The sequence below is a fragment of the Tursiops truncatus genome, chromosome 3 (genome assembly GCF_011762595.2).
Source record: "Tursiops truncatus isolate mTurTru1 chromosome 3, mTurTru1.mat.Y, whole genome shotgun sequence".
NCBI classification, from domain to species: Eukaryota; Metazoa; Chordata; class Mammalia; order Artiodactyla; family Delphinidae; genus Tursiops; species Tursiops truncatus.
Genome location: NC_047036.1, coordinates 109,577,318 through 109,604,956, shown reverse-complemented (window position 1 = coordinate 109,604,956; position 27,639 = coordinate 109,577,318). Strand labels below are relative to the sequence as shown.

At 38.5% G+C, this 27,639-nt stretch overlaps 2 protein-coding genes across 6 annotated transcripts in view; one reads left to right on the top strand and one right to left on the bottom strand.

Moving 5' to 3' along the window:
- RAD50 (RAD50 double strand break repair protein) overlaps positions 1 to 27,639 on the bottom strand; it is a 233,741-nt gene that overhangs the window by 81,287 nt on the left and 124,815 nt on the right. For 2 of the 5 annotated variants that reach the window (XM_073802508.1, XM_073802509.1), the window contains one exon: positions 13,942 to 14,025. The exons of 2 other annotated variants lie outside the window; for them this stretch is intronic. In XM_073802508.1, the coding sequence (XP_073658609.1) occupies positions 13,942 to 14,025 (84 nt within the window). Of the gene's footprint in view, positions 1 to 13,941; positions 14,026 to 16,043; positions 16,471 to 27,639 lie in introns of those variants that run through there. One more of the 5 variants, XM_019924405.3, reaches the window with a different exon arrangement.
- IL5 (interleukin 5) lies at positions 24,806 to 27,462 on the top strand. Its single transcript, XM_004317435.3, has 4 exons — positions 24,806 to 24,949; positions 25,227 to 25,259; positions 26,739 to 26,870; positions 26,974 to 27,462. The coding sequence occupies exons 1-4, from the start codon at positions 24,806 to 24,808 to the stop codon at positions 27,070 to 27,072; spliced, it is 408 nt and encodes a 135-aa protein (XP_004317483.1). The 3' UTR covers positions 27,073 to 27,462.

Below are 27,639 nucleotides of genomic sequence, written 5' to 3'. Positions count from 1 at the left end.
TGATCCAGCAATCCCAATCTTGGGCATATATCTGGAGAAAACCATGATTCGAAAGGATACATGCACTCCAAAATTCACTGCAGCACTATTTACAATATCCAAGACACGGAAGCAATGTAAATGTCCATCCACAGATGAATGGATAAAGAAGATGTGGTAATATATATATACAGTGGAATATCAGCCATAAAAAAGAACAAAATAATGCCATTTGCAGCAACATGAATGGACCTAGAGATTATCATACTAAGTGAAGTCAGACAGAGAAAGAAAAATATCATATGATATCACTTATATATGAATGTAAAAATCTTATGAATGTAAAAAATCTTATTTACAAAACAGAAACAGACTCACAGACTTCAAAAACAAACTTATAGTTACCAATGGGGAAAGGTGGGGGGGGAGGGATAAATTATGAGGTTGGGATTAACAGATACACAGTACTATATATAAAATAGATAATCAGCAAGGACCTACTGTACATCACAGGGAACCCTACTCAGTAATCTGTAATAACCTACATGGGAAAAAAATCTGAAAAAAATAGACATATGTATATGTATAAATGAATCACCTTGCTGTACACCTGAAACTAACACAACACTGTAAATCAACTATATTCCAATATAAAGTAAAAAAAATTTTTTAAGTAAATTTAAAAAATACACAAGGAGGAAACGAATACTGTTTGATTTACTAGAACTGTATTATCTACCTCCATTATTCAGCATCATTAGGAGATCAGCTATGTGGATTTTTCAAATAAATGAATTTTATCCTTTTACATACCAAAAGTATTTTTTACAACATTTTAAAAAATAATCACAAGCTTACAGAAAAGTAGACACACAGTATACACCATGACTTTTCACCCAAACCACTTGAGAATAAGTTGCTGATCTGATATCCCAACACTGATATTTCCTATTAAACATGGGCATTTTCAACCATAAAAATCAGGAAATTGAGTGATATATTACTACCATATGGCCCTCAGATCCCATTCAATTTTGCCAATTCTTCCAATATGTCCTTTACAACAATAGGATCCAGTTCAGAATTACACATAGTATTACACATTGTTCAAATTACACATTGTTGTCATTGTCTCTTTAGTTTCTTTCAGTCTGGAACAGTTCCTCAGATTTTCTCTTTCATGACTGGTAATTTTAAAAATTACCAAATGTTATTTTATAGAAGGTCTCCCAAAATTTGGATTTGCCTAATATTTCTTCAGGACTAGAATCAGATTATGCATCTTTGCAGCAATATTACAGAAGTGATGGTATGTTCCTTACATTGCATCTTATCGGATGGGCACGATTTCAATTTAGCTCATTACTGAGGATGTTACCTTCAATCTCCTGGTAAAGGTGGTATCTACCAGGAGATATTCCTGCCAGAATATTATTTTTTCTACTTTGCTGTTAATAAATATTTGGGAAAGAGATACACTGAGACTGTGTAAATGTCTCATAACCTCATCAAGCTTTTCCTCCATTAGTTTTAACATCTCTATTAATGTTTCTTAAATGAATGAATGATTACTGTGATAGCTATCAAAGAGTAATTTTCTAATTCCATTATTCCTCCTACATTTATTAGTTAAGATTCTACTATAAGGAAGGGCTTTGTCCTCCACACCCGCCCCAACCGCCGCCTTGTTTTTCATTTTTTAAATATCACTATGGACTCATGCATTCCTCTCTTGGGCTCCAATTCCCAACCAGGTTTTTGTGGATGCCCTCCTCTCTCAGCCTCATCTACTGGTTTTTGTGGGGTTTTAAAAATATATTTATTTATTTTTGGCTGCGTTGGGTCTTTGTTGCTGCGTGCAAGCTTTCTCTAGTTGTGGCGAGTGGGGGCTACTCTCTGTTGTGGTGCATGGGCTTCTCATTGCGGTCTCTTCTTTTGTTGAGGAGCACGGGCTCTAAGCACGTGGGCTTCAGTAGTTGTGGTACGCAGGCTCAGCAGTTGTGGCTCGCAGGCTTAGTTGCTCCGCAGCATATGGGATCTTCCTGGACCATGGCTCGAACCTGTGTCCTCTGCATTGGCAGGTGGATTCTTAACCGCTGCGCCACCAGGGAAGTCCCTCATCTACTGGCTTTTGGACCTCCATCATGGTGTATTATCTTTATATATTGCTGACTTTGATTTGCTAATATTTTGTGATTTTTGCATGCATGACAGTTACCCATCTGTAGTCTTCTTGTAATGCCTTTGGTTTTTGGTAACACAGTAATACTACCTTCATAAAATGAGTTGGGACACAGTTCCTTTGCCTCTCTTTTCTGAAAAAGTTTATGTAGACTTACTTCACTCTGTATGACAGACTCTAGGTCAGAAAGAGAAAGACAAATACCGTATGCTAACACATATATATGGAATTTAAGAAAAAAAATGTCATGAAGAACCTAGGGGTAAGACAGGAATAAAGACACAGACCTACTAGAGAATGGACCTGAGGATATGGGGAGGGGGAAGGGTAAGCTGTGACAAAGTGAGAGAGTGGCATGGACATATATACACTACCAAACGTAAAACAAATAGCTAGTGGGAAGCAGCTGCATAGCACAGGGAGATCAGCTCGGCACTTTGTGACCACCTAGAGGGGTGGGATAGGGAGGGTGGGAAGGAGGTAGATGCAAGAGGGAAGAGATATGGGAACATATGTATAACTGATTCACTTTGTTATAAAGCAGAAACTAACACACCATTGTAAAGCACTTATACTCCAATAAAGATGTAAAAAAAACAAGTTTATGTAGAACTGACTCTACTTCCTCCTAAAATGTTTTGTACAACTCACCAGTAATATCATCACAACCTGAAGTCCTTGTTAAGTTTTTAACTACAAATCAATTTCTTTTGTAGGCATATTTCTTCTTGAGTAAGCTTTGGTAACTTATGTTCTTAAAAGAATTTGTCCATTTCATCTAAGTCACTGAATTTATTGGCATAAACCTGCTAGCAGTATTCCCTTATTACCTACATAATGTCTGTAGGATCCACAGTGATGTTGCCTCTTTCATTCCTAATATTGGTAATTTCTTTTTTATCACTTTGCTTAGAGGCTTATTCATTTTATTGATCCTTTTTTTTTAAAAGAACCATCTTCTGGTTTCACTGGTTTTCTCTGTCTCTGTATTCTATATCACTGATTTTTGCTCTTATCTTTAATTTCCCTCCTTTACTTATTTTGAATTTAATTAGCTCTTCTTTTTCAGGTTTCTTAAGATAGAAGCTCAGGTAATTAATTCTAGACATTTTTTCTTTTCTAATATAAACATTTTATTATATAAATTTCTAAGCATTAGTTAGCTGCATTCCACAAATTTTTTGTATGATATGCTTTTATTTAACGTATTTTTGAATTTCCTTCGTGATCCCTTTTTTGATCCATGGGTTATTTAGAAATGACCGCCTGGGCTTCCAGAACTGGTGGCGCAGTGGTTGAGAGTCTGTCCGCCTGCCGATGCAGGGGACACGGGTTCGTGCCCCGGTCCAGGAAGATCCCACATTCCACAGAGCGTCTGGGTCCGTGAGCCATGGCTGCTGAGCCTGCGCGTCCGGAGCCTGTGCTCCGCAACGGGAGAGGCCACAACAGCGAGAGGCCCGCGTACCGCAAAAAAAAAAAAAAAAAAAAAAGAAGAAGAAATGTACTGCCTAATTTTCAAATATCTGGGGATTTTCTGTTATTGATTTCTAGTTTAACTTTGTTGTGGTCAGAAAACACATTCTGTATGACTTCAATGCTTTAAAATTTGTTTTCACTTGTTTTATGGTTCAGAATATTTGTGAATGTTTTACAGTGGCTGAAAATAATGTGTATTCTGCCGTTCATTAGTAGAATGTCCTATAAACATCAATTAGGCTAATTTGATTAATAGTATTAAAGTTTTCCACGTCCTTCTGATATTTTGTCTACTCTTTCTGTTTCTTTACCAAGAGAGGTATTGAGATCTCCAACTATAATTGCAGATTTGCCTGTTTCTCCTTTAGTTCCACAGATTTTTTTTGCCTCTTCCATATCAAAGCTCTACATTTAGAGTTGCTAAATCCTTTTGGTGAACTGACTGCTTTATCATCATAAAATGTCACTTTTTACGTCAATGTTTCTAGTTCTGAAGTATACTGTCTGATATTAATATAGCCAATTCAGTTTTCTTTTTATTAGCTGGCATATTCTAGTATGCTATCTAAAGGATTTTCCATCCTTTTAACCTATCTGTATTATTATATTTAAAAACACTGTTATTCCCTCTAAAAAATAATACAAATGAATGTATATGCAAAACAGACTCACAGATACAGAAAAAAATTTGTGGTTACCAAAGTGGAGGGGAGAGGGACAAAATAGAGGTATAGGATTAACAGATACAAGCTACTACATATAAAATAGATAAACAACAAGAATACACTGTATAGCACAAGGAACTTTACCCATTTTCTTGTAAAAAACCTATAATGGAGTATAATCTACAAAAATACTGAATCACTATGCTGTACATCTGAAACTAACACAATACTGTAAATCAACTATACTTCAATCAAAAAAAAAACCCATTGGTATTCCTTTTGCTTTATTTAGGTCTTTTTGTTATATCTTCTATTCCATTCATTAAACTTAATGTTTTCCTTTCCATCTGTCTGCATATTTATAAGTTTTGTAATTTAAGATCATCTGCTAATTCTGTCATCTCTTTCATTTTCTATTTATTTCTATATTTCATTTTCTCCTGGTTCTGGGTTCCTTGCATGCCTGGTAACTTCTGATTGTGAATTTTACAATGTTGAATGAATAATTTTGTTTTACTCCTTTAATGAGTGTTTAATTTGGTTCAGGCATGCAGCTAAGTTTCTTGAGGCTTAATCCTTTTTTTGGATGCAACATGCAGCATGCGGAACTTCCCCTCCCAGGGATTGAACCAGGGCCCCCTGCAATGGAAGCACAGAGTCTTCTAACCACTGGACCTCTGGGGAAGTCCAATATTTAATGGTGGATATTGTTTCTTTATTTGGCCGAGCTGTGCAGCTTGCAGTATCTTAGTTTCCTGACCAGGGATTGGTCCTGGTCCTGAACCTGTGCCCTCGGCAGTGAAAGCGCAGAGTCCTAACCAATGGATTACCAAGGAATTCCTTAGAGGCTTAGTCCTTCTGAACGTTTGTTTTTAATGTTTGTAAGGGGGCATCTGCAGCAACCTTCACTCTAGGACTAATTCCGTAACACTTCCCCTCAGCCTCAAGAACCTCCTTTAACATTTCTTATGGTACAGATCTGCTGGTAACTAATACCTCTACCTTTTTTTTTTCCCCAATCAGAAAATGTTCTCCATTTCATCTTCAATTTTTGAAGGATATTTTTGTTGTATATAGAATTTTAGATTGATTTTTATTCCCCAGCACTTTAAAGATGTTGTCTCTCTATCTCATGGCTTGGAAGTTTTTGATGAGAAGTCAGAAATCATTATTTTTCCCCTCTGCATAATGTGTTACTTTTTCCTCAGTCTGCTTTTAAGAATTCACCTCTGGTTTTCAGCAAGTTTAGTGTAAAATGCAATATAAGTGTGTTTATGCTACTTGTTATATGTTGAGCTTCTTGGGTCTTTTTTATAATTTTATTTCTCTGTTGTGATCTTTTCCCTCATTATGGCCAATTTCCTTTAAATTCTTGAACTTATGTGTCATAGCTTTTAAAATCCTTGTCTGCTAATTCCAAAATTTGTCATCTCTGGATATGTTTCTATTCACTTTTTCCTCTCAGTTATGGATTACATTTGTTTCTTCATATATACACTAATTTTTTATTATATCCTGGACATTGTAGATGCTACAGTGTGAGTTTGGATTGTGCTGACTTCCTTTAAAAAGTGTTGAGTTTTGTTCTAGAAGGCAGTTAATTTATTGGCTACTCAGTCTGATTCTGTCAAAGCTTGTTTTAGGATTTGTTAGGATGGCCTTTCTGAGGCCTCAACAGAATACTAAGGAGTTCCACAAGCTCCTCCTACTCTGGCATATCATGACTCAAATGTCTCCCAGCATTGTGTAAACTCTAGAATCTCCATTCAGTTCACAATCCCACTCCTCTACTCCAGTAGTTGTTCGCTGCTAGTCCTCACTGAATCTCATTCTGGAACACATGCAGCTTAGTATTTGGCCAAAAGCTCATGGGTTCCTTGTACAGATTCCTGGTGCCCCATCTCTGCACAAAAACCCCACCCCTGTACCCTGCCTCACAATTCACAACCACCTCAGCAAACCCAAACTTCTTTCTTTGTTTCATCTGCCTAGTGACTACGGTTCTCTGTTGGGTTCTAACTCTATGCACTGAAGTTCGCAAAATATCCCTACGTAGAAAACTAGAATAAATGTGTAGTCACCGCATATATTTCTCTTTTCTCAAAAATCACAGCCCTGCACCATCTGTTGCCCAATGCCTGAAAAGAGTGGATTCAAATATTTTTTCCAGTTTTATAGTTGTTCATCTTGGGAGCACAAGTGTGATACTCACTACTCTATTGCAACCAAAATCACAAGCCCTGAATTCAGCCTTTTTTTAAAATCATAAATAACTTTTGTTGGACTTTTCATGACTTTTGGGCATAAATTTAACTTTTATATTAATTCATCAAATTGTTTAACAAATATTTATTAGGCACTTTGTAGCTTTCATTTGTTGTTTTGGTTCAAAAATGACAGTTCTGGTCTTCCCTGGTGGTGCAGTGGTTGGGAGTCCACCTGCCGATACAGGGGACGTGGGTTCGTGCCCCGGTCCGGGAAGATCCCACATGCCGCAGAGCGGCTAGGCCCGTGAGCCATGGCCGCTGAGCCTGCGCGTTCGGACTGATGTAGCCGCAAGTTTGAAAGAAGTAAAGGAGAAAAGTGGGAAGCTAGGCAAATGGAGCAACATGGAAATCAAAGTTCCTAAGAAGACAGAAACAACTGAACATAGGTAAGAAAAATTATTGAGGAGAGCCAGAAAAATTCAGGTGTTTGTTTAAGGCAAGGTAAACAATATTAGGTTCAGGGTCAAATTAAAACAGGGAAAAGGAAAGACAAGAGAAGCTGAAGATATAAGAGGGTGAGAGGAATTGAAATAATGAGAAGAACATAGCATATAGGGAAAACTGAGGGGATGTGGACAATTCAGATAAGGGGAATGGCTTCATCCACAGTAGGAGGTGTGAGTGACTCAGGAGAGAAGAGTTGATGAGCAAGTGTGGGTGGGAGCTCAGAACTGGGAAATGAGAGCAGCCGAAAAGTGCGTAGTAAGTGAAGAGAGCTAAACCACCATGGCCAGAAGAACCACAGAGAGGACATAAACAGACAGCTGAGAAAAATAGCTCTAGAAATATGAAAGCATTTGGGAAGAGGTGAGTGATAGATGAGATTGGCAGAGATACTAGAGCATCAATCAACATGGAAACATCCAGAAAATACATACATACATATGTAAAAAAAACAAGAACAATAGCCAACACTCTCCTTGATCCTGCAAACCTTTTCAGCTATTGCCCTATCTCTCTTTCCACTTATAGCAAAATTCACAAGACAATTCTATGTGTTTCACTTCCTTACCTCCTGTTTTCTCAGATTACTAAAACTGGTTTTGTCAAGATCACCAATGGCCTTCCCATAGTCAAACCTGCTTCTTACTTGAGCTATCGACATTTCTTTTTTTAATTTTTATTGGAGTATAGTTGATTTACAATGTTTGTTAGTTTCTGCTATACAGCAAAGTGAATCAGCTATATGTATACATATATCCCCTCTTTTTTGGATTTCCTTCCCACTTAGGTCACGAAAGAGTACTGAGTAGATTTCCCTGTGCTATACAGTAGGTTCTCATTAATTATTTTGAGCGATCGACATATTTGACACAGTTGATGACTCCTCCTTCTTATAACACTTTATTCTTTTCTAAGACACTATTCTCTGTTTTCCTTACTTTACTAGTTGTTCTTTTAGCATCTTTTGCTGGGTCCTCCTCCTCTTTCTTATTTCTAAATGCTAATGTGCTCTAGGCTTAGGTCTTGGATCTCTTCTCTATATTCACTTCCTATGTGATCCCATTAGGCTTTAAGACTAACTACATACATATATAACTGTATGCATCAATGATTCCTAATTTTCTTTCTTTAACTCAAACCTCTCCCCTGGTCATACTTCTACTTACCTACTGGACACCTCCTTTGGATATCTAACAAACATCCCCAATTTACATGGGTTTTCTTTTCTTTTTCTTTTTGACTGTGCCGTGCAGCTTGTGGGATCTTAGTTCCCCAACCAGGGACTGAACCTGGGCCCCCGACAGTGAAAGCTCCGAGTCCTAACCAATGGACCGCCAGGGAATTCCCATCCCAATTTACATGTTTAAACTAGAGCCACCCAAATCTCCTTTTCCAGTGTTTCCTCATTACACTATTTTTCTACTTGCTCAAGTCAAAAAACTTGGGAGTTCTGCTTTATGCTTCTATTTTTCTCATACATCACTACCCAAATCATTAGCTAATCTGCTGGTTCTGGTTCTACCTTTAAAATACAGCCCAAATCCAAGCATTTCTCATACTTTGTACCATTACCACTTAATCTAACCACCAATATTTCTCACCTGGATTACCACAAAATCCCCTTTGTTAGTCTTCACCCTTCTACCCTTGCCACCTACAGACGGTCTTCTCTCAGCAGCTAGACTGATCACTTTAAAATACAGATCATGCCCTCTTCTTGCTTAAAATCTTCCAATAGATTCCTATTTAAATTAGAACCCAAGGTCCTACCAGATCTAGACCCTTCAACTACTCTAACTTAATTTTCTACCAGTCTTCCCCTACCATTTTGCTCCTTCTTGTGATTCCTTGAACACACCAAACACGCTCCTACCTCAAGGACTTTGCACTTAGTATTAACACTGACTGGAATATTCTCCCCTCAGATTTTGAGTGCCTCACTCCCTGTTGAATGAATGAATAAATATTTAAAGATAATTTGTTGCTATGTAAAAAAGAGAACTTCAAGAATGAGACAGGAGGTTCTCTCTAAATAAATCCACTTCTTACTATCAAAGAAAAAAAAAAGAATGAAGCAGGAGGGACTTTCCCAGGGGTCCAGCGGTTAAGACTCTGTGCTTCCACTGAAGGGGGGATGTGTTTGATCCCTGGTTGGGCAGCTAAGATCCCACATGCCACGTGGCACGGCCAAAAAAAAAAGAATGAGGCAGGAAAAACAAGTTTGGAGACTACCAGAATAATTCAAAGGGAAAAGTGTGGTGGCTTGGACCAGGAAAGCAGCAGAGATGGAATGAAGGGACATATTCTGGACATATTTTAGAAGAGTAGGTAAGAATTGCTTATGAATTAGAAACAGGATGAGATAAAGGAATCACTCAAAGGATGGTACATAGGTTTTTGCATGAGCAAACACGTGGATGATGATACCATTTATTAAACTGGAGAGTACTAAGGTAGTAACAGGCTTGAGAATGTGAAAGGGATGTGGGAACAGGGAACCAAGAGTTCTATTTTGAATATGTTAAATTTGAGATGCCCATTAAATAATCAAACAGCTGGACATATATATCTACAGTGTAGGAAAGAAGTTAGGGCTATATATATAAATTTGGGATTCATCAGCATAGAACTGTTAGCGGAACCATTGACCAAAACTGTCCGTCCTGGCCAGGCCCTATAGTAACCACGTGCATGAGTTATCTTACAACAGGAGGTCCTGGTAAGGAAGGCGGAACTAACAAGCTACCACCAACCGGAAGAATTCGGGAAAGGTCAAAAGGAGAGAGGGGACGCCAGTCCATATGTCCTACCAACCTCCCAGAATCCTTCTCGCTGGAATCCATCTTGGCTGAGCGATGTGTGCACCACCAGGAAGGACCCTGAGTTAGAATGACTGGCCAGAGACAACGCGGAAACTAACCCGATTACCATAAAACCCAAGACTGCGAGCCATGCGGCTGAGCAGTTCTCCTGGGTTCCCTTACCCTACTGCTCTCCGTCCGGGTGCCCCTTGCCAATAAAGTTTCTTGCTCTGTCAGCACATGTGTCTCCTCAGACAATTCATTTCCAAGTGTTAGACAAGAGCAATATAACCAATACTTAAAGCTGTGAGTGAATGAGATCACCCAAGAAGAGCCAGGCAAAAGTAGACTCATCAAAGGAGACTGAAGTATGGCCAGTGAAAAAGGAGGTATGAGATCATGGTGTCATGAAAGCCAAGAGAGCAGTGTTTTTTAAAAAGGGGGAAACCAACTATATCAAATCTGCAAAGAAGTTATTGAGAATTAGAAAATAACCGTTTTATCTGGCAGTATGGAGATTACTGGTGACCTTACAAGAGCAGTTTTAGTGAGGGAAAAAAAAGAGAAAAATCTAAACAGAGTGGGCTGAGGAGGAAAGGGGAAGCAATAAAGTGAAAACAATCAGTACACACAACTCTTGTGAATTTTGCTATAAACTAGAACAGAGTAGTAGCCAGAGGTTGATCTGCAGTAAAGGGAGAGTTTGTCTGTAGACTGGAGCTACCAGACCATGTTTATATGCTGATCTAAATGATCCCCTAAAGAGGGAGAAACTGCTAATGCAGGAGCAAGGACAACTGAAAAGCAAAATGCTTGACTTGGCAAAAGGGACTGATTTGATCCGGCCTCCGAGAGGACTTAATTGACTTTAAGATAAAACAATAAACAATTTAAAGGTCTCCTCTTACAATTATTATTTTTAGGCAATGAAATAGCTTTATATCATATGTTAACCAAAAAAAGAGACATGTATGATGACCAATAGCTCCTGTTATTTATGTGTTAATACCACATCAAAGGTTACAACCTACTTAGATAAAACTAAACAACTAGCTACCTGTCTACAAGTCTCCCCAAAGCGCCAGGTCCAGAATGGGTTTCAGGCTTATTCTCCAGAAAAGAAATGAGATCTATTAATGTCAGGTTGTCCAACTAACTGAGTGCGTTACACCCACATCAAATCACACTGGGCTAATAGAAGCAGACATCAAAAATATATATGACCACGCCAAATGGCTACATTCCTTTGGACAGGGTAACCCAAGCACTGATTCTATCTGGACCAGGATCGAAATTGTTACCAAACGTAACCTGGTTCTTACTCCTTAGGCCACTGGTTACAATAGTTCTTTTATTGGTTTTTGGCCCCTGCCTTTTTAATCTGCTTGTTAAGTTTGTCTCTTCCAGATTACAATAGTTTCACATCAGGATAATGGTGATGCAGAGATCCTGGCCATTCCTCGGAACAGATCCTGCTGGAATAACAACAGAAGTCACCCTGGGCCCCTTAATGAGACAGGGTGAGAGCTCCGTGAACCCAACTAGGTAGGGTCTATGAACCACATGCTAGCCTGAAGAAGCTACGGAAGACAGACCTTTGCCCTGCATCCTCCCAAAAAAGATTTCTTGGGGCTCATGTCTCGCAGGGGGGATTTGAGGCAGGAGATAGATGGGCCCCAGGCTGAGCAGCTGGAGTTTGTCCCCTGTGGACAGATACTCCAAGATGAATAGCAAGGAGCAAGGAGGAGCTGGCTCTGTCCAGGTAAAAGATAAAGAGACCACATGTTCCTCATTCTCGAGGTCAAGGAGACCTTCCCAACTACAGGTGCGCAAAAAGGCTCCTCGGGGGCCAAAAAGGGAAGGAGCACCACCCCATAGTAGGTGATGTCAACCTACCCATAGGCCTCTTCGCTAGAATCCATCTTGGCTAAGAGACGCGTGTGCACACAGGGGAGGACCCTGAGTTAAACCAAATACAGGCTCAGGGCCAGAAAAAGCAAGATGACTGGCCAGAGGAAACCCAGAAGAAATATCCCATATAAGTGATTGAAACTACCACGAGGGCGCAACTCTCTCTCTGAGCCCGCCCGTGTGAGTCTATTCACATGTACTCTTTTTCCTCCTAATAAACACTTTACTTGTGTCACTACTTTCCATGTCTTTGTGGAAATTCATTTCTACAAAGCCAATGGACCAGGGCCTTGTCACTGCCCACTGGCCCTGGTGGTCCAGTGGCTAGTATTTGGCACTTTCACTGCCACGACCTGACTTCAATCCCTGGCCAGGGAACCGAAATCCTCTTCAAGCCACTGCAAGCCAAGGCCACCTGAGATCACTTTCATAATCACAGAGTTATCTTTAGTCACATAAACGTGGAAACAACTTAAAAGACTATCAACAGTGGGTCAGCTAAATAAATTAGAGAATATAAACTCAATGAAATACTATTTAGTAATTAAAAATAATGAAACAAAGGTGTATATATATTTAACACATCCACAGTATATCACTAAATAAATATTTGATGTGTATTGATACAATGGAAAAATAAAATTCTATTGATGTATTAAAATATTTACATGAGCGTATTTATATACACACACAGATATGTTTTTATAAACACAGAAAAAAGCCTGGAGGAAACACACAACAAACTCTTGGCAGGCGAGGTAATGAGAGAGGCACATGACCCCACTATATACATGAACAAGAAAAACCTATTCAGGGAGAGGGATAAATTAGGAGTTTGGGATTAACAGATACATACTACTATATATAAAATAGATCAGCAACAGGGATTTACTATATAACAGGGGGAACAATATTCAATACCTTATAATAACCTATGATGGCATAATCTGGAAAAAAAATATGTATATAACTGAATCACTTTCCTGTATACCTGAAACTAACACAATATTGTAAATCAACTATACTTCAATTAAAAAAAAGAAAGAAAGAAAAACCTACAGGCCAAAATGCATATAGAAAAGCCTATGTCCTATACACACACTAAGAGTTTAAACACCATAATTCACAGGACTTCCCTGGTGGCGCAGTGGTTAAGAAACTGCCTGCTTATACAGGGGACACAGGTTTGAGCCTTGGTCTGGGAAGATCCCACATGCCACAGAGCAACTAAACTCAGGCACCACAACTACTGAGCCTGTGCTCTAGAGCCCGAGAGCCACAACTACTGAAGCCTGAGTGCCTAGAGCCTGTGCTCCACAACAAGAGAAGCCACCGCAGCGAGAAGCCGGCACATCGAGATGAAGAGTAGCCCCCGCTTGCTGCAACTAGAGAAAGCCCGTGTGCAGCAACGAAGACCCAACACAGCCATAAATAAATAAATAAATAAGTAAATTTTTTTAAAAAAAATAAATACCATTCAAACACTCATACACCAAGACTTTCATCATGGTACATTTTAATGAAAAACTAAAAGCAATCTAAATGTAAGAAAATGATGCAATTATTAAAAATGTTCATAAAAGATTTTATGTTTTAAGTAGGAAATACTTCACACATATAAAAAAGTAAAAAGATTAAAACACCCATGTATCAAACACCCAGATTAATATAGTTTTTTTTAAAAACATTGGACTTTATTATGTTAGGTGGAAAAACACCTCAGAATACAAAATTAGAGTATGACTTCAGCTATATAAGACTGTATGTAAAGGAGAAGAAATACATGAAAATGTCAACAATGGCTATCACTGGGCACTAAGACTGTATGTGTGTGACTTTCATACCTATTCATACTTTTCCACTGCCAAATTTTCTACAATGAGCTATCATCACTTCCATAATTATAAAAATTTTATTTTAGGGACTTCCCTGGTGGTCCAGTGGTAGAGAATCTGCCTTTCAATGCAGAACACCCAGGTTCGATCCCTGGTCGGGGAACTAAAATCCCACATGCTTGGGGCAGCAAAGCCCAGGCACCTCAACTAGAGAGCCTGCAGGCCACAAACTACAGAGCCCACGTGCCACAACTAGAGAGAAAACCCACATGCCACAACTACAGAGAAGCCCATGCACCACAACTAAGACCTGACGCAGCCAAAAATTAAAAAAAATTTTTTTTTTACTTTAAAAGTACAAAGTTTTACTAGCACCATTACCTTGGGATCATGAACGAATGTATTTCCTTTGGTTCCAGGAGGAAAATCTCCAGTACAAATATATTTTAGACATTCAACGATGGTCTAAAGAAATAGAAAATTATATTATTTAGTTATTAGAGAACTGCAGAATTTAATCATAAAATGTTAACTCATTATAAAATATTATTACCATAGAGACTATAAAAGATATGATCAGATAAAATTTGACATTATAAAACCTGTCATATAAATATGATTAAGTGTTAAAGAATAATTGCTGTAACTTCATAGAAAAGCTACATACTTAACGAGGTATACTGAAATAAAATAAAGAATTATTATTTGAGGGAAAATTTCTCTATTTCTAATTAAAACCCTTTAAGTCAAGTTTTTAATAACAATGGCTAAAGTAAAACATGGTCACCATAGCTGACAACACTATATTGTATAAATGAAATTTAATTAGAGTGTAACTTAAACGTTCTCACCAAAAAAAGATAAATACATGTTAATTAACTAGATAGGGGGAATCCTTTTACAATATACATCTGTGTCAAATCACCATGATGTATACTTTAAATAGCCTACAAATTATATGTCATTATACTCCAATAAAGCTAAAATTTTTTTAAAAGTCGAAACTAAACAAATGGCTAATATCTACAAAGACCTTACTATGTGCCAGGTATTGTACTAACCACTTTCACATACATTAAGCTTTTAATTCTCACATCAATCCTAGGCTGTATAAACTATTTTTTAAATAAATTTATTTTTTTATTTATTCATTTATTTATTTTTGGCTGTGTTGGGTCTTTGCTGTGCACGGGCGGGGTGAGCGGGGGCTACCCTTCGGGGCCGTGCACAGGCTTCTCATTGCAGTGGCTTCTCTTGTTGTGGAGCACCGGCTCTAGGCGCGCGGGCTCCAGAGCGCAGGCTCAGTAGTTGTGGTGCATGGGCTTAGTTGCTCCACAGCATGTGGGATCCTCCCGGACCAGGGCTCAAACCCGTGTCCCCTGCACTAGCAGGCAGATTCTTAACCACTGCGTCACCAGGGAAGTCCCACGTAGAAACTTTTTTAACCTCTATTTTACAGAGAAGAAAACTAAGGCATGGAGCATTTAGGTCACTTTTGCCCAGTCACACAGCTAATAAATGGTGAAGGAAAAAATTTCTATTAAAGCAGCTAGGGCTCATAAACACTAAACATACTAGTCTCTCTACCAGTAGAGCACTTAATACAATGCTAGGTACATAAAAAGCATTCAATAAATAATATTTCTACATAAATAAAAGCAGACAAGAGTCTGGCATTCAACTCTCAACACTAAACCTTATGTCTTTTTCTATGCTTTTCACTTCATTTATTCCTCTCCCTGTTACAACGATACCACCTTGCTTTTTCTCAAAGCACCCTTTCAGACCAGAGAGCCTCTTGGCTGTACTTTTTTCATAATTGCATACCATTCCAGGCCCAACTCAAATTTCTAAATATTTCCAGTACTGGAGCACAGTATATAAGCTGCGCTTCGATCTTTTATTCTGACTAGGTAAAAGTATCCTAACAACAAAATACTGTCCCAATTTAACCAAGCCCCAACACATGTTTCATTTTAAAATTATGTCATTTACTTATCATTTATTATCTAAGTCGGGATAGACAGTCTTCTTAAAGTCATATATTTATCATATTTTATAACTTTTAAAGAAATCCTGTACGGGGACGACTACCAGGAAGTGAATGCTATGCCATGTAAGGAACGATAAAACATCAATGTAGACAAAAATGCTTCCTGTGGGACTGTGAGCTCGCTGAGCCCGGACGGAGGTAGCTCCCGGTCTCGTGGGATTCTGATGGAAACCTTGTCCACCGGACATGACTGAACACAGGAGTCTGGTCGGTTCCTGAGGTCGCAGTGGCCTGAACGCCACAGGCCACACCAAGCCACGCCCCTGGGCCGGGAAGTCAGCCGGAGACCCAGGTACACCCTGGGGCCCCAGGAGCTGAGTCATATGGACTCCTCTCATCCTAATCAAGAGTTCCGAACTCTGCAGATATTTTACTCCAGATTTCTAACACGTGGCGACCCGTAAACTGAAGGCGGCTACTTAGGACTTACCGTTTTCCCCGCCCCATTGGGTCCAACCAAAATTGTGAGGGGACTGAAGAATGTGATAATTTGTTTATCTTTATCCTCTATTCCAAAACTCCGCACGCCCAGAATGCTCATCTTTTCGATCCGGGACATGTTTGCAAATGTTTCTTTTCTCAACAGCAGGGGTCTAGAGCCCAGGGCTCACTTTAGCAGTGAGGCCCGAGCAGAGCAAGAGCGGGTCTTAAGGACTCGCGCGTCCCGGGGTCGGGAGGCTCCAGGTGAAAGCGAAAGCTCGGGCTGGAACCTTTCCTCCCACACCGGCTTTCTTCCCCGCTGGAACGCGAGAGTGGGGGTGGGGGCCAGCCCGGGGCTGCCCGCGGGAGACGCAGAACACAAGCCCGAGGACCCCGCGACCGTGGTCACTCACAGACTCCAACCTCCGCGGCGCCGCGGGTCACGTGGGGCGCTACGGCCTGCGCGCTTTTACGCCGCAGACCCGGGGCACGCCGGGAAGTCAGAGGCCCGCTGTGCGCGCGCAGCTCTGGGTTCCGGGAACCTTACCGCGCAAGAAGGTTGAGTGCAAGGTCATCTAGCAAGCGGATTCCGGCTCCTTGCTGGCGGCGGGGGCGGGGCGGGACAGCACTGACAGGCACTAACTCTAAGAGAAGACAAAGACTTGTGATGGACAGCGATTCTCAAAGTGTGATCTCGGGACTCCTGGAACGGAGGGGAGTGCGGTGTTCGCTCCTGTCAAAACTTTTTCTAACGATACTAAGACGTTTTCGCCTTTGCGCTCTCAGTCGCTCCCTAATGTACTGAGTTTTCTAGTAATTTCGTGACGTGCGGGACACCATCGCAATGATCGCTAATGGAATGTGTGCTTGTATATTCTTGTGCTTTTAAAAATATTTCAAATTTAGTTTCTACTTGAGTAAATATTAGTAGTTATAACTCACGTAAAAGCCCTTTGGGATCCTCAGAGAGGGGTTTAATACCAAAAGTTTGTGAACTGCCGTTGTAGACCAAAAGCCAAAAAGCTATTATAAGACTATAAAATGTTATGAAAATATGTGAAGTAAATCCACTGCTATAAGTACCACCCCAAGATAGGAATAGACACCTTTAAGAGATTCTGTTATGCAAGATGAATAATAAGAGATCTGTACACCATCGTGCCTATATTTAACAATAATGTATACTTAAAAATTTGCCAATACGGTAGACCTTGTGTTAACTGTTCTTATTACAATAAATAAATAAATAAATAAATAAATAAAATAGAAAATAAAAATAAGGAAGGTGAGAAGAAACTTTTGGAGGTGATGGATATACCAATGGCATTGAATGTATGTCTCCTGCTTAATATGAAGTAGCCAAAATTACCTCTTATGCAGCTGGATTAAAAAAGAAAAAGTTTAACTTGAGTCTTTAGCACCTTTAGATTAAGCTTTCAGTTTACAGGAAGTATTAAGCTAATAATATCACAAGGATGGAAAAGACAAATCTGGAAGGTGGAATGTGCTATAAAACACTGGCCCAGACTTTCAGATTACTGTTACTAGAACAAGAACTTTTGTAGATTCTAAAAGGATGGTTGAGAATTAAAAGAGATTTGAGTTTCATGTTACCAAGATGCAGCGCATGATCCTGGATTGGATCCTGCTTTGGACATAGAGATGTGAAGGGAATTTCGGGTATATGTGGGGAAATTTGAATGTAGACTGGAGATTAAATGCTAAAAAAAACCCCGTTGTTTTCATTATATTAGATGTGATGATATTTTGCTATATGAAAAAGATCCTTTTTTGAGATGCATATAGAACTGTTAACGATAGTGTCATGCTTTCTATAATTTAGTTTTAAAATACTTGAGAAAAACTGAGTTGAAGGAAAAAATGGACATTACAAGGTGCCAGATTCCATTACAAAAATTTTCAACTTTGTAACAGTAGGAAACTATAAAACTAAGATAACAACTCTAGGAGGGGCGGGTGGAAAGATTTCCAATAAAAATGATTAATCTTTAAAATAAAAAGAACTAAAAAGGCGAATCAGTCAAGTTCCCAGTTCTCAGTAAACTACTACTGAAAAATGTTTAGTTTCACTTATATCATAATTAATGAAATGGAAAATAAAATACCATGAGATACTATCTTATACCTATTAGTGAATCTCTTTATCCTTATAATACTTTCTGACATAAATTGTCTTTTTCTGGTATTTATATTGGTACATCAGCTTTCTTTTGATTAGTATTTGTCTAGTATGTCTTTCTATCCCTTGATTTTTAAACCTCTTAATGTCATTTTGCATGAAGTGAACTGTTATTCCTGATAAATTTGGATGTATTTCTCATATCTTTTTTTGTGCCTTTTCCCTCTTTTTCTCCTTTCCAGGTTTCTGGATTGATTGATTTTCATTATTCTCTTGTTTTATTCTACCGGTTTTGAAGTTGCACATTCTATTTTGATTCTTTTAGTCATTATTCTTGAATTTTTCATGTGCCTATTTTGAAATCTGAGGTTAATACCTTTAGTATCCTTTTAAACAGTACAAGAACCATAAAATGCACCGAATCTGATCACTCCTTGCATCTTAATCTTCCACATTATCATTGTTTAGTATTTTTGTTCCATGTTGTCTTGAAATCCTCTGAGTTACTTTTTAAAACCAGCATTATTTATTTATGTTTACCAACGTATTTATCAAGCTTTTTTACTACTACTGCTTCTTGTATCAGACCTTCCTTTGTCGTTCATTTCACTCATTACATTAGCAGAACTATTAAACCCTAGTGCTAAAGAATCTTGAGGGAAAGAAATCTATCCCACATGCTGATATCAGGATTAAACAAAGTTATTTTTGTGAAAGTGCTTTATAAATGGTAAAACACTGTAAAAATATGAGATTTATTTTTTGTGCATTGAATATTTTTAGAGGGTTAATCTGGTAAAATGTAACAAAGCTATTAAAATGATCACACAAGTTCCTCAGCATAAAGAATTTTTTTTTTTTTCGGTACGCAGACCTCTCACTGTTGTGGTCTCTCCCGTTGCGGAGCACAGGCTCCGGACGTGCAGGCTCAGCGGCCATGGCTCACGGGCCCAGCCGCTCCGCGGCATGTGGGATCCTCCCGGACCGGGGCACGAACCCGTGTCCCCTGCATCGGCAGGTGGACTCTCAACCACTGCACCATGAGGGAAGCCCGAAAATATTTTTTAAATTATACAGAGAGCTTTTTAGTAGCATTGTTTGTAATTGTGGAATACTAGCAACAACCCAAATGGTGAAGTAAACTGTGGTACATCAATTTCATCTAATAGCAGGTAACCATTAAAATAATAAGTAGTTACATGAAAGAGAAATGTTAATAACAAAAAAGATAAACAAAATTGCACATATTCATTGATTACAACTCTGTAAAGCTGTCTTAGTAAAGATTGGAAGAGGTCAACAAAAACCTAATATAGTAGTTGCTATGCCGAGGGGAAGAAGTTCTGTGTTTATTTTCCAATGATGTTATTTATCAATTAAAAACTTATTTAAAAGATATACTTAGGGTTTCCCTGGTGGTGCGGTGGTTGAGAGTCCGCCTGCCGATGCAGGGGACACGGGTTCGTGCCCCGGTCCGGGAGGATCCCACATGCCACGGAATGGCTAGGCCCGTGAGTCATGGCCGCTGAGCCTGCGCGTCCGGAGCCTGCGCGTCCGGAGCCGGTGCTCCGCAACGGGAGAGGCCACAACAGTGAGAGACCCGCGTACCGCAAAAAAAAAAAAAAAAGATATACTTGGAGATTGAAAGGATGGAGGTTAGAATAAGGTCAAGAAAAAGAAAGAGACGCTATCATTTTACATTTAGTCACTGCAAAAAAAAAATTGTGGCATCGTGCCCTGTTATTTGATTAGAATCAGTTCATAGAAAAGTCATTTGACCTTAATGACTACACAGTTAGTAAGAAAACACAGGTATCAGTTTTTAAAAACATGTTGCCAATTTGGAAGCCACTAATAGAGACAAAGGTTTTAGGGCAAAAGGATGAACGTTGCCTACTAATACAACTTTTCAACACCAAAGTCCTTTTTCTAAACTATACAATTACTAGTAATTCTTAAAAATTCTCAATACTGTTTGCTAATTTCTTTCTATTCTCCTAAAATAATGTGGGTTTTTTAAAATACCATGGTAGTTCACATTGGTTTGTTCTCTATAGATGAGCTGACAGCTTTGCTCTATCTTTTTTCCAGGAGTCCTGCCAAAGTTGTTTCTATTATCAGGCTCCTGGCTCCAGGGAATAGACTCCTTCAGTTTCCACAGTATTCACATTAATGTGTTCAACTAATACAACCAAGTTCCTGCTTATTCATTCAGTTATTTATTCAATAAACATTAATTGAGTGTGTACAATAGGCTGGTCATTGAGGGTAAAGAGATCAATTAAATAAAACCCTTATTCTCAAGGAGCTCACAGTCTAGTGAAGTAAAAAGTTCCCAAGTGCATGACACTTATGGGATACAAAGTCTTTTTACATAATAATAATATAAATAATTATAAACTGTTTTTCAATTTGCAAGGTTATTTTTAATAAACTTTTATTTCATTTAGCTTTAGATTTGCAGAAACGTTGAAAGAATATTATAGAGATTTCCTGTGTACCCTGCACCCAGTTTCCTCTGTTGTTCGTATAACTATGGTACATTTGTCACAACTGGGTAACCAACATTGGCACATTACTAGACTCCACAGTTTTTAGGGGGTTTTCTTAGTTTTTACCTACTTAGTTTTAGGGGGTTTCCTGTCTGGGATGTCATCCAGCATACTACATTGCATTTAGTCATCATATCATCTTAGATTCCTCTGGGCTGTGACAGTTCTCAGACTTTACTTGTTTTTGATGACCTTGACAGTTTTACAGAGTACTTTTCAGGTATTTTGTCCTTCAATTTGGGTATGTGTAATATTTTTCTCATGGTTAGACAGAGGTTATAAGTTTTAGGGAGGAAGACCGCAGAGATAAAATGCCATTCTCATTATATCATGTTAAGGGAACATGCTACTAACATGAGTTATCACTGTTGATGTTGACCTTGATCACCTGGCTGAGGTTTGTCAGGTTTCTCCATTGCAAAGTTACTCCTCTCATAATCCCCCTTCCAGACTGCACACTTTAAAATGAATTGTATTCCACAGTTACTTTAAGTGTATCCCACACTTAAAGAGAATTATGCTTCATTTCCTTGAGGCTACAATATCTACAAAAATTACTTGGAATTCTGCAAGTAATTCTGCAAGTAATCTCCTGCAAGTAGGAGATTAAAATTATTAACTTTTGTTTGCAGGTTAACATTAATAAACCTCTTTCAAATACATTATTTTATGGTCCCTGTTCAGAGAGTTTGCAATCAGGTTAGGGAGATCAGACTAATAGAGGAATAGTTATTGACTTATGAAAACATTGTAAGAAATGTAATTTTGTACACTCATGTTCATAATGGCATTATCCACAATAGCCAAAAGATGGAAGCAACCCAAATGTCCATTGATAAATAAACGGATAAACAAAATGTGGTATATGCATACAATGGAAGATTATTCCACCTTAAAAGGGAAGGGGAGTTCCCCTGTGGCCCAGTGGTTAGGATTCCAGGCTTTCACTGGCGTGGCCCAGGTTCAATCCCTGGTCAGGGAATTGAGATCCCCCGTAAGCCTTGCGGTGAGGCCAAAAAAAAAAAAAAAAAAAGGGAAGGAAACTCTGCCACATGCTACAAGATGGATGAACATTGAGGACACTATCCTACGTGAAATAAGCCAGTCAGTAAATGACAAATACTATATGATTCTACTTATCTGAGTTACCTAGAATAATCAAATTCATAGAGACAGAAAGTAGAAGCGTGGTTGCCAGGGGCTGGGAGGGAGGGGGAAAATGGAGAGTTGTTGTTTAATGGGTACAGAGTTTCAGCTTTGCAAGATAAAAAGCGTTCTGGAGATGGATTGTACAACATTATGAACATACTCAACACTACTGAACTGTATACTTAAAAATGGTTAAGATGTTATGTTTTATGTTACATGTATTTTACCACAATTAAAACATTTTTGAAGATACATAATTTTGAATAGGAGGATTTTTAAATAACTTGCCCTCCAATAGGGACCCACAGTTATACTATAGATCAGAGACTGCAAAATAGCACCCTGTATGGTTCTTAAAACTATGAATTGCCAACATTTAAAAATCAGGAGATTATACATAATAATCAGGATTTCCGGCTCCTTTGAAAAATTGGATGATTTGGTAACATAAGTCCAAGGGTGTCACATGGCAACAGTCAGCTGGAGCTGACCAGTACTTGCCACCTGGAGACAGGTCACTCTGCTGCAGTTTTCTGCAGCCCCACCATCTGTGCTGTTGTCACACCTTGCCCATCTCACTCATCTTCATAGCCAGCATGACTCCCTAAAAATAGTGAGTGGTTGGTGAATTTTATCCTGCTTAGTGAACACTAGTACAGTGGTGTCTCAATCCTCCACCACCTAGATTCCCTGTTTAACCCTATAACAGAGAGAAGTTTAAAACTCAGAACTTCATGTATTTAAGGTACTAAAATAACAAGTCACTTGGCAGTTCCTCTGAAACCTTCATCTAAGCCCACACTTCCTCTGTGTAGCCCAAAGGAGTTGAGGAGAACCAGAATGAACTCTCTCTATCTGGGGAGAGAAGGCTCTGCCAGAAGTCAGCTTTGGTTTTGAAAGCACCATTTTAAGAGCACCTTGATCCAGTCTATTGTGATTCCTACCTCACTCCTGCAGCAAGCCACGGTCACTCCTGCAGTCTCAAGGAAAAGGTCTTTCAAGTGTTCAAACCAGGCATGTCTAACCAAGAGTCCAAAACTTTAGCACAAACAAAACCAGACATGGTACAGGAAGGCTGCCACTAAAGTCCCATACTACTTTTATCCCACCTGTGCAGAGCTGTGACTACCCCCATGTAAAAGGCTTGACAGGACTTCCCTGGTGGTCCAGTGGTAAAGAATCTGCCTTACAATGCAGGGGACGTGAGTTCAATCCCTGGTCAGGAAACTAAGATCCCACATGCCACGGGGCAACTAAGCCCGCACGACACAACTACTGAGCCCGCGTGCCTCAACTAGAGCCCGGGCACCATAACTACAGAGCCCACACGCCATGGAGCCTGTGTGCCACAATTAGAGAAGAGAAAACCTACACGCCACAGAAGTCAGCGCTGCAAGGAAAGATCCCGCATGCCTCAACAAAGATCCTGCATGCTGCAACTAAGACCCAACGCAGCCTAAAATAAATAAATAATAAATAAATCTTTAAAAAATAAAATAAAAGGCTTGTCTACCTCCTAGATGCCTCTACTTCACATACAGAACTACATCCAGCTTTGGAAAAGGATTCTAGGTAACAATTCATATTTGGTACAATCTGTGCTAGATACTCAAGGTAGTCCTAAAGCCAGGCTTCCAGGCCACCAACACAGAACCACTTTGGGATGCTCACTGAAACTCTCCATTATAAGCAATGGCTTACACTTCCATTATGTGTGCTAAGGCCAGGGAAGAAGGAAGTGTGTGGTCTAGAAGGGGGCCTCATTTGCTCCCTTCTGGGATTATAGGTCAGAGCCTAAGGTACACAAAGTCTGATTCCCCTGATCACACCTATTCATACATGGCCCACCCAGGGTGTGAAAGGACACTCCCACCCTTGTGGGATGTGAAGGAGAGGCCATGCCCATAGGTTATGTGGCTGTGACGGATGTTTTTTGGTTGCCTTCCTAGCATCCAGGTCCCTCTTACTACTACCTAGGACCCCAAATTTCTCAGGTATGAAGTTTGGGTGGGATGAAGCCCATCTCCAGCTCCAGGGAGAACCAATTAGTATACCTCGTACCCCTGGCCACAGTTCAAGGGTGAACATGGGATCAAGGGTGAACAAGGCTAAAATCTTGGACTTTTAATTGAGCAATCAGAAAAACACAATTTGCTTTCTCCTGAGGCTCATGAAAAGGGTACATATAGATTCAGGAGGTTGAACATCATCTTGGGTCCACAGTGACCCAAGAATGGGTCACTGCCTGAGAATGAAGACAATGGTCACTGAGGTAAGCAACATAAAGGAGCCTCCACCCTGGATCATTTGGTTGTATGACTAACAAATCCCCCATTTGGCTTCAGCCAGTTTGGGTTCGGTTTTTGATCACTGGCAACAGAAAGGACCCCAGTGAACACAACTTGACCCAGCTAAGTTTTGATGGTCTCTGCTCTAATCACCATCTTCAATCACCAGTATTTTCAATTCCTTTTAAGACAGATCAACCTGGCTACAACTGCATTAGAGTTTACTTGACGTGAAAAGAAATTCTCAATATTTACGTATTTTAGCATAAAATTCTATTTAGTGGCTTACATTATACTTCTTTTTACACAAATCTTTTAAAAGGAAATTCAATCTTCTGATTTTAAGAAATGCAAATGTGGGGCAATGATGTATCCACCTAAGGATTTTCTTTTGTAATAGAAAATGTTTTTAAAGGGATTTAAATAAAATAGGGATTTTTTATTATTATTAAAAGATAAAAGTAAAATTATTTTTTAAGGTACAGGCATTGGAAACAGTTTCACTATATGCCATTATTAAGCATTCTCTATCTGATTGTTAGAAATTATTCATTTCCTCAAAGAGAGAGAATAAATTGGTTGGGGATGAAATCTTGTACTATGCACTTTCTTTGCCAAGGCAAACGCTCAACATTTCAGAGCCATGAGAATGCTTCTGCATTTGAGTTTGCTGGCTCTTGGAGCTGTCTACGTTTGTGTCATTGCTGTAGAAAGTCCCATGAATAGACTGGTGGCAGAGACCTTGACACTGCTCTCCACTCATCAAACTCTGCTGATAGGTGACGGGGTAATTTTCTTTTTGATTCCTACAGTCTTTAAAATATATAGGTAATCATTTGTGGTGGCTTATTTTTAAAGATCTGTCATTAATCATGAAATTATGAGAGTGTTAGTACTATATAACTGATAACCACATTACTAACAAGAATTTTACTAAAAGTTACGAATGCTAGAGTGCTTTAAACATGAATGTATTTTCTTTCCTTTTCAGAACTTGATGATTTTACTAAAAGTTATGAATGCTAGAGTGCTTTAAACATGAATGTATTTTCTTTCCTTTTCAGAACTTGATGATTCCTACTCCCGAACATACAAATGTAAGTTAAATCAAGATTTGATAAATGATTGAGTGAATAAGTAAATTTCATATTTTAAGCTATATAGCATTAGTTATCACTGGAATGATTTAATTTTCTCCATTTTGTTTTTGTGTGTGTGGATGCAAATGTATGTACTTATAAATATTAGGAATAACTTTACAAGTAGAATTCATTAAACAAGTAGATCAGGCCCTTTGGTGATGTTGTCAGTTCTCCATCTCAAAGAGCCTCATGTAAGGCATTCTTTTTTTTTTTTTTTAGGTATTTAATGTCTTTTTCTTTGCTATATGCTTTTTAAAATTTATTTATTTTTTAAATTGAAGTATAGGTGATTTACAATGTTGTGTTAGTTTCAGGTATACAGCAAAGTGATTCAGTTTTATATATATATTATTTTTCAGATTCTTTTCCCATATAGATTATTATAAAATATTGAGTAGAGTTCCCTGTGCTATACAATAGGTCCTTGTTGTTTATCTAGTTTATATATAGTAGTGTGTATATGCTACTCTCAAATTCCTAATTTATCCCCCCCCACACCTTTCCCCTTTGGTAACCATAAGTTTGTTTTCTATGTCTGTGAGTCTGTTTCTGCTTTGGGAATTAGTTCCTTTGTATCATTTTTTAAGATTCCACATATAAGTGATATCATATGGTATTTGTCTTTCTCTTTCTGACTTCCCTTAGTATGATAATTCTAGGTCCATCCATGTTGCTGCAAATGGCATTACTTCATTCTTCATTCTTTCATTCTTCTTTTATGGCTGAGTAGTATTCCATTGTATATATGTACCACATCTTCTTTATCCATTCATTTGTCAATGGACATTTTGGTTACTTCCATGTCTTGGCTATTGTAAATAGTGCTTCTTTCCAGAAGAATTCCATACTGGGTGAGAGGGGCCTCCTAGTCTCCATTCAACTCTATCTATGGCTTTCCTCTCACTCTCATGTCTTTCTGAAAGTTTAGCAAGTTAGATTTATATTTTTAAAATTATGGTCAGTAGACATTAAAATATACAATGAATGCCCTATATTAATATATGTGTCATTTACACATATTTAAATTATTATGGCCATATAATGGAATTTTATACATTTGGCATATGTCATGGTTGTATTAAAATGTAAAATATATGATTTCATTAGTCTAAATAGAATAAAATTACCAGCTAGAACTACAAAAGGAAACTCATGGGAGCTCAATCAGTATTGTAGTTGCATTATACTTCCTAAACATTTTAATTTCGGTTAAGGAGTTAATTTATATCATTTGTAAAACTCCTCAGTAGTTATATAAACTTTATCTACTTTTGGAAATTATAGCTCAGTGTGAAGTGGTTTGCCACTTGGAAAAGGAACAAGTAAAATATTCTTTGGAGAAGAGAACTCATGTAAACAACACGACTAACTTCTGGAACTAAATTTTTATACCTTGTTTTGATTATTTATAGTTTTTAAATCTTCCTCATTTAGCACGAACTATGCATTAAAGAAGTCTTTCAGGGAATAGACACACTGAAGAATCAAACTGCACAAGGGGATGCCGTGGAAAAACTATTCCAAAACTTGTTTTTAATAAAAGAATACATAATAGACCTCCAAAGAGTAAGTTAAAAACATTTAGTGGAAACTTAAGTATATTTGTCTGGCTCTGAATTGACAAGAATTGACAGTTTCCTACAATACTTACTGTCTACTCTTTTCACAGAAGAAGTGTGGAGGAGAAAGATGGAGAGTAAAACAATTCCTAGACTACCTGCAAACTTTTCTTAAGGTGATAAACACCGAGTGGACAACGGAAAGTTGAGACCAACCTGTCTCACTGTAGCGAAAGATTCTGGAGGAGAAGAAGGATGTTTTACTGCAACAAGGATGAGGGCCAACCAAGGGTGGGGCCTTAATATTCAGTGTAATGAAACTTCAGAGGCAAAGTAAATATTTCAGGCATACTGCTACCTCACACAGGCAGAAAGTATAAAAACAAAATATTTGAGCTGTATTTCAGATATCAGAATCATTGAAGTATTTTCCATCAGTTTGCTCTAAGCAAAATAGATATATACTTTTATCTATCTTATTTAACATAACATTCTGTAAAATGTCTGTTAACTTAATATTATTTATGAAATAATTGAGAACTTGGAAAATTAATATTTATTTCATCTTAGGCTATGTTCCAATAAAACAAAAATAGACAACTCTGGTTCAATTTGTTGCTGGCCTTTGTCTGACTTCTGAAGTGAGCACAGTCTGTGTGAGAACACGCCAGGTTTGGAGAGCATTCCCATCTTCCAGGTGGCAGAAGTCGCAGGTTGCTAGGCATACCATGGGTGGATGAGATCTAGCAGGACTTAGTGGGGAAGGGGGTAGCAGG

Bases quoted from the DNA above. Each gene is read 5' to 3' on its own strand.
- IL5 (XM_004317435.3), top strand. From the start codon at position 24,806: ATGAGAATGCTTCTGCATTTGAGTTTGCTGGCTCTTGGAGCTGTCTAC. The intron at 24,950-25,226 runs GTAATTTTCTTT...TTTCCTTTTCAG, and splicing joins CTCTGCTGATAGGTGACGGG to AACTTGATGATTCCTACTCC. The intron at 26,871-26,973 runs GTAAGTTAAAAA...CTCTTTTCACAG, and splicing joins ACATAATAGACCTCCAAAGA to AAGAAGTGTGGAGGAGAAAG.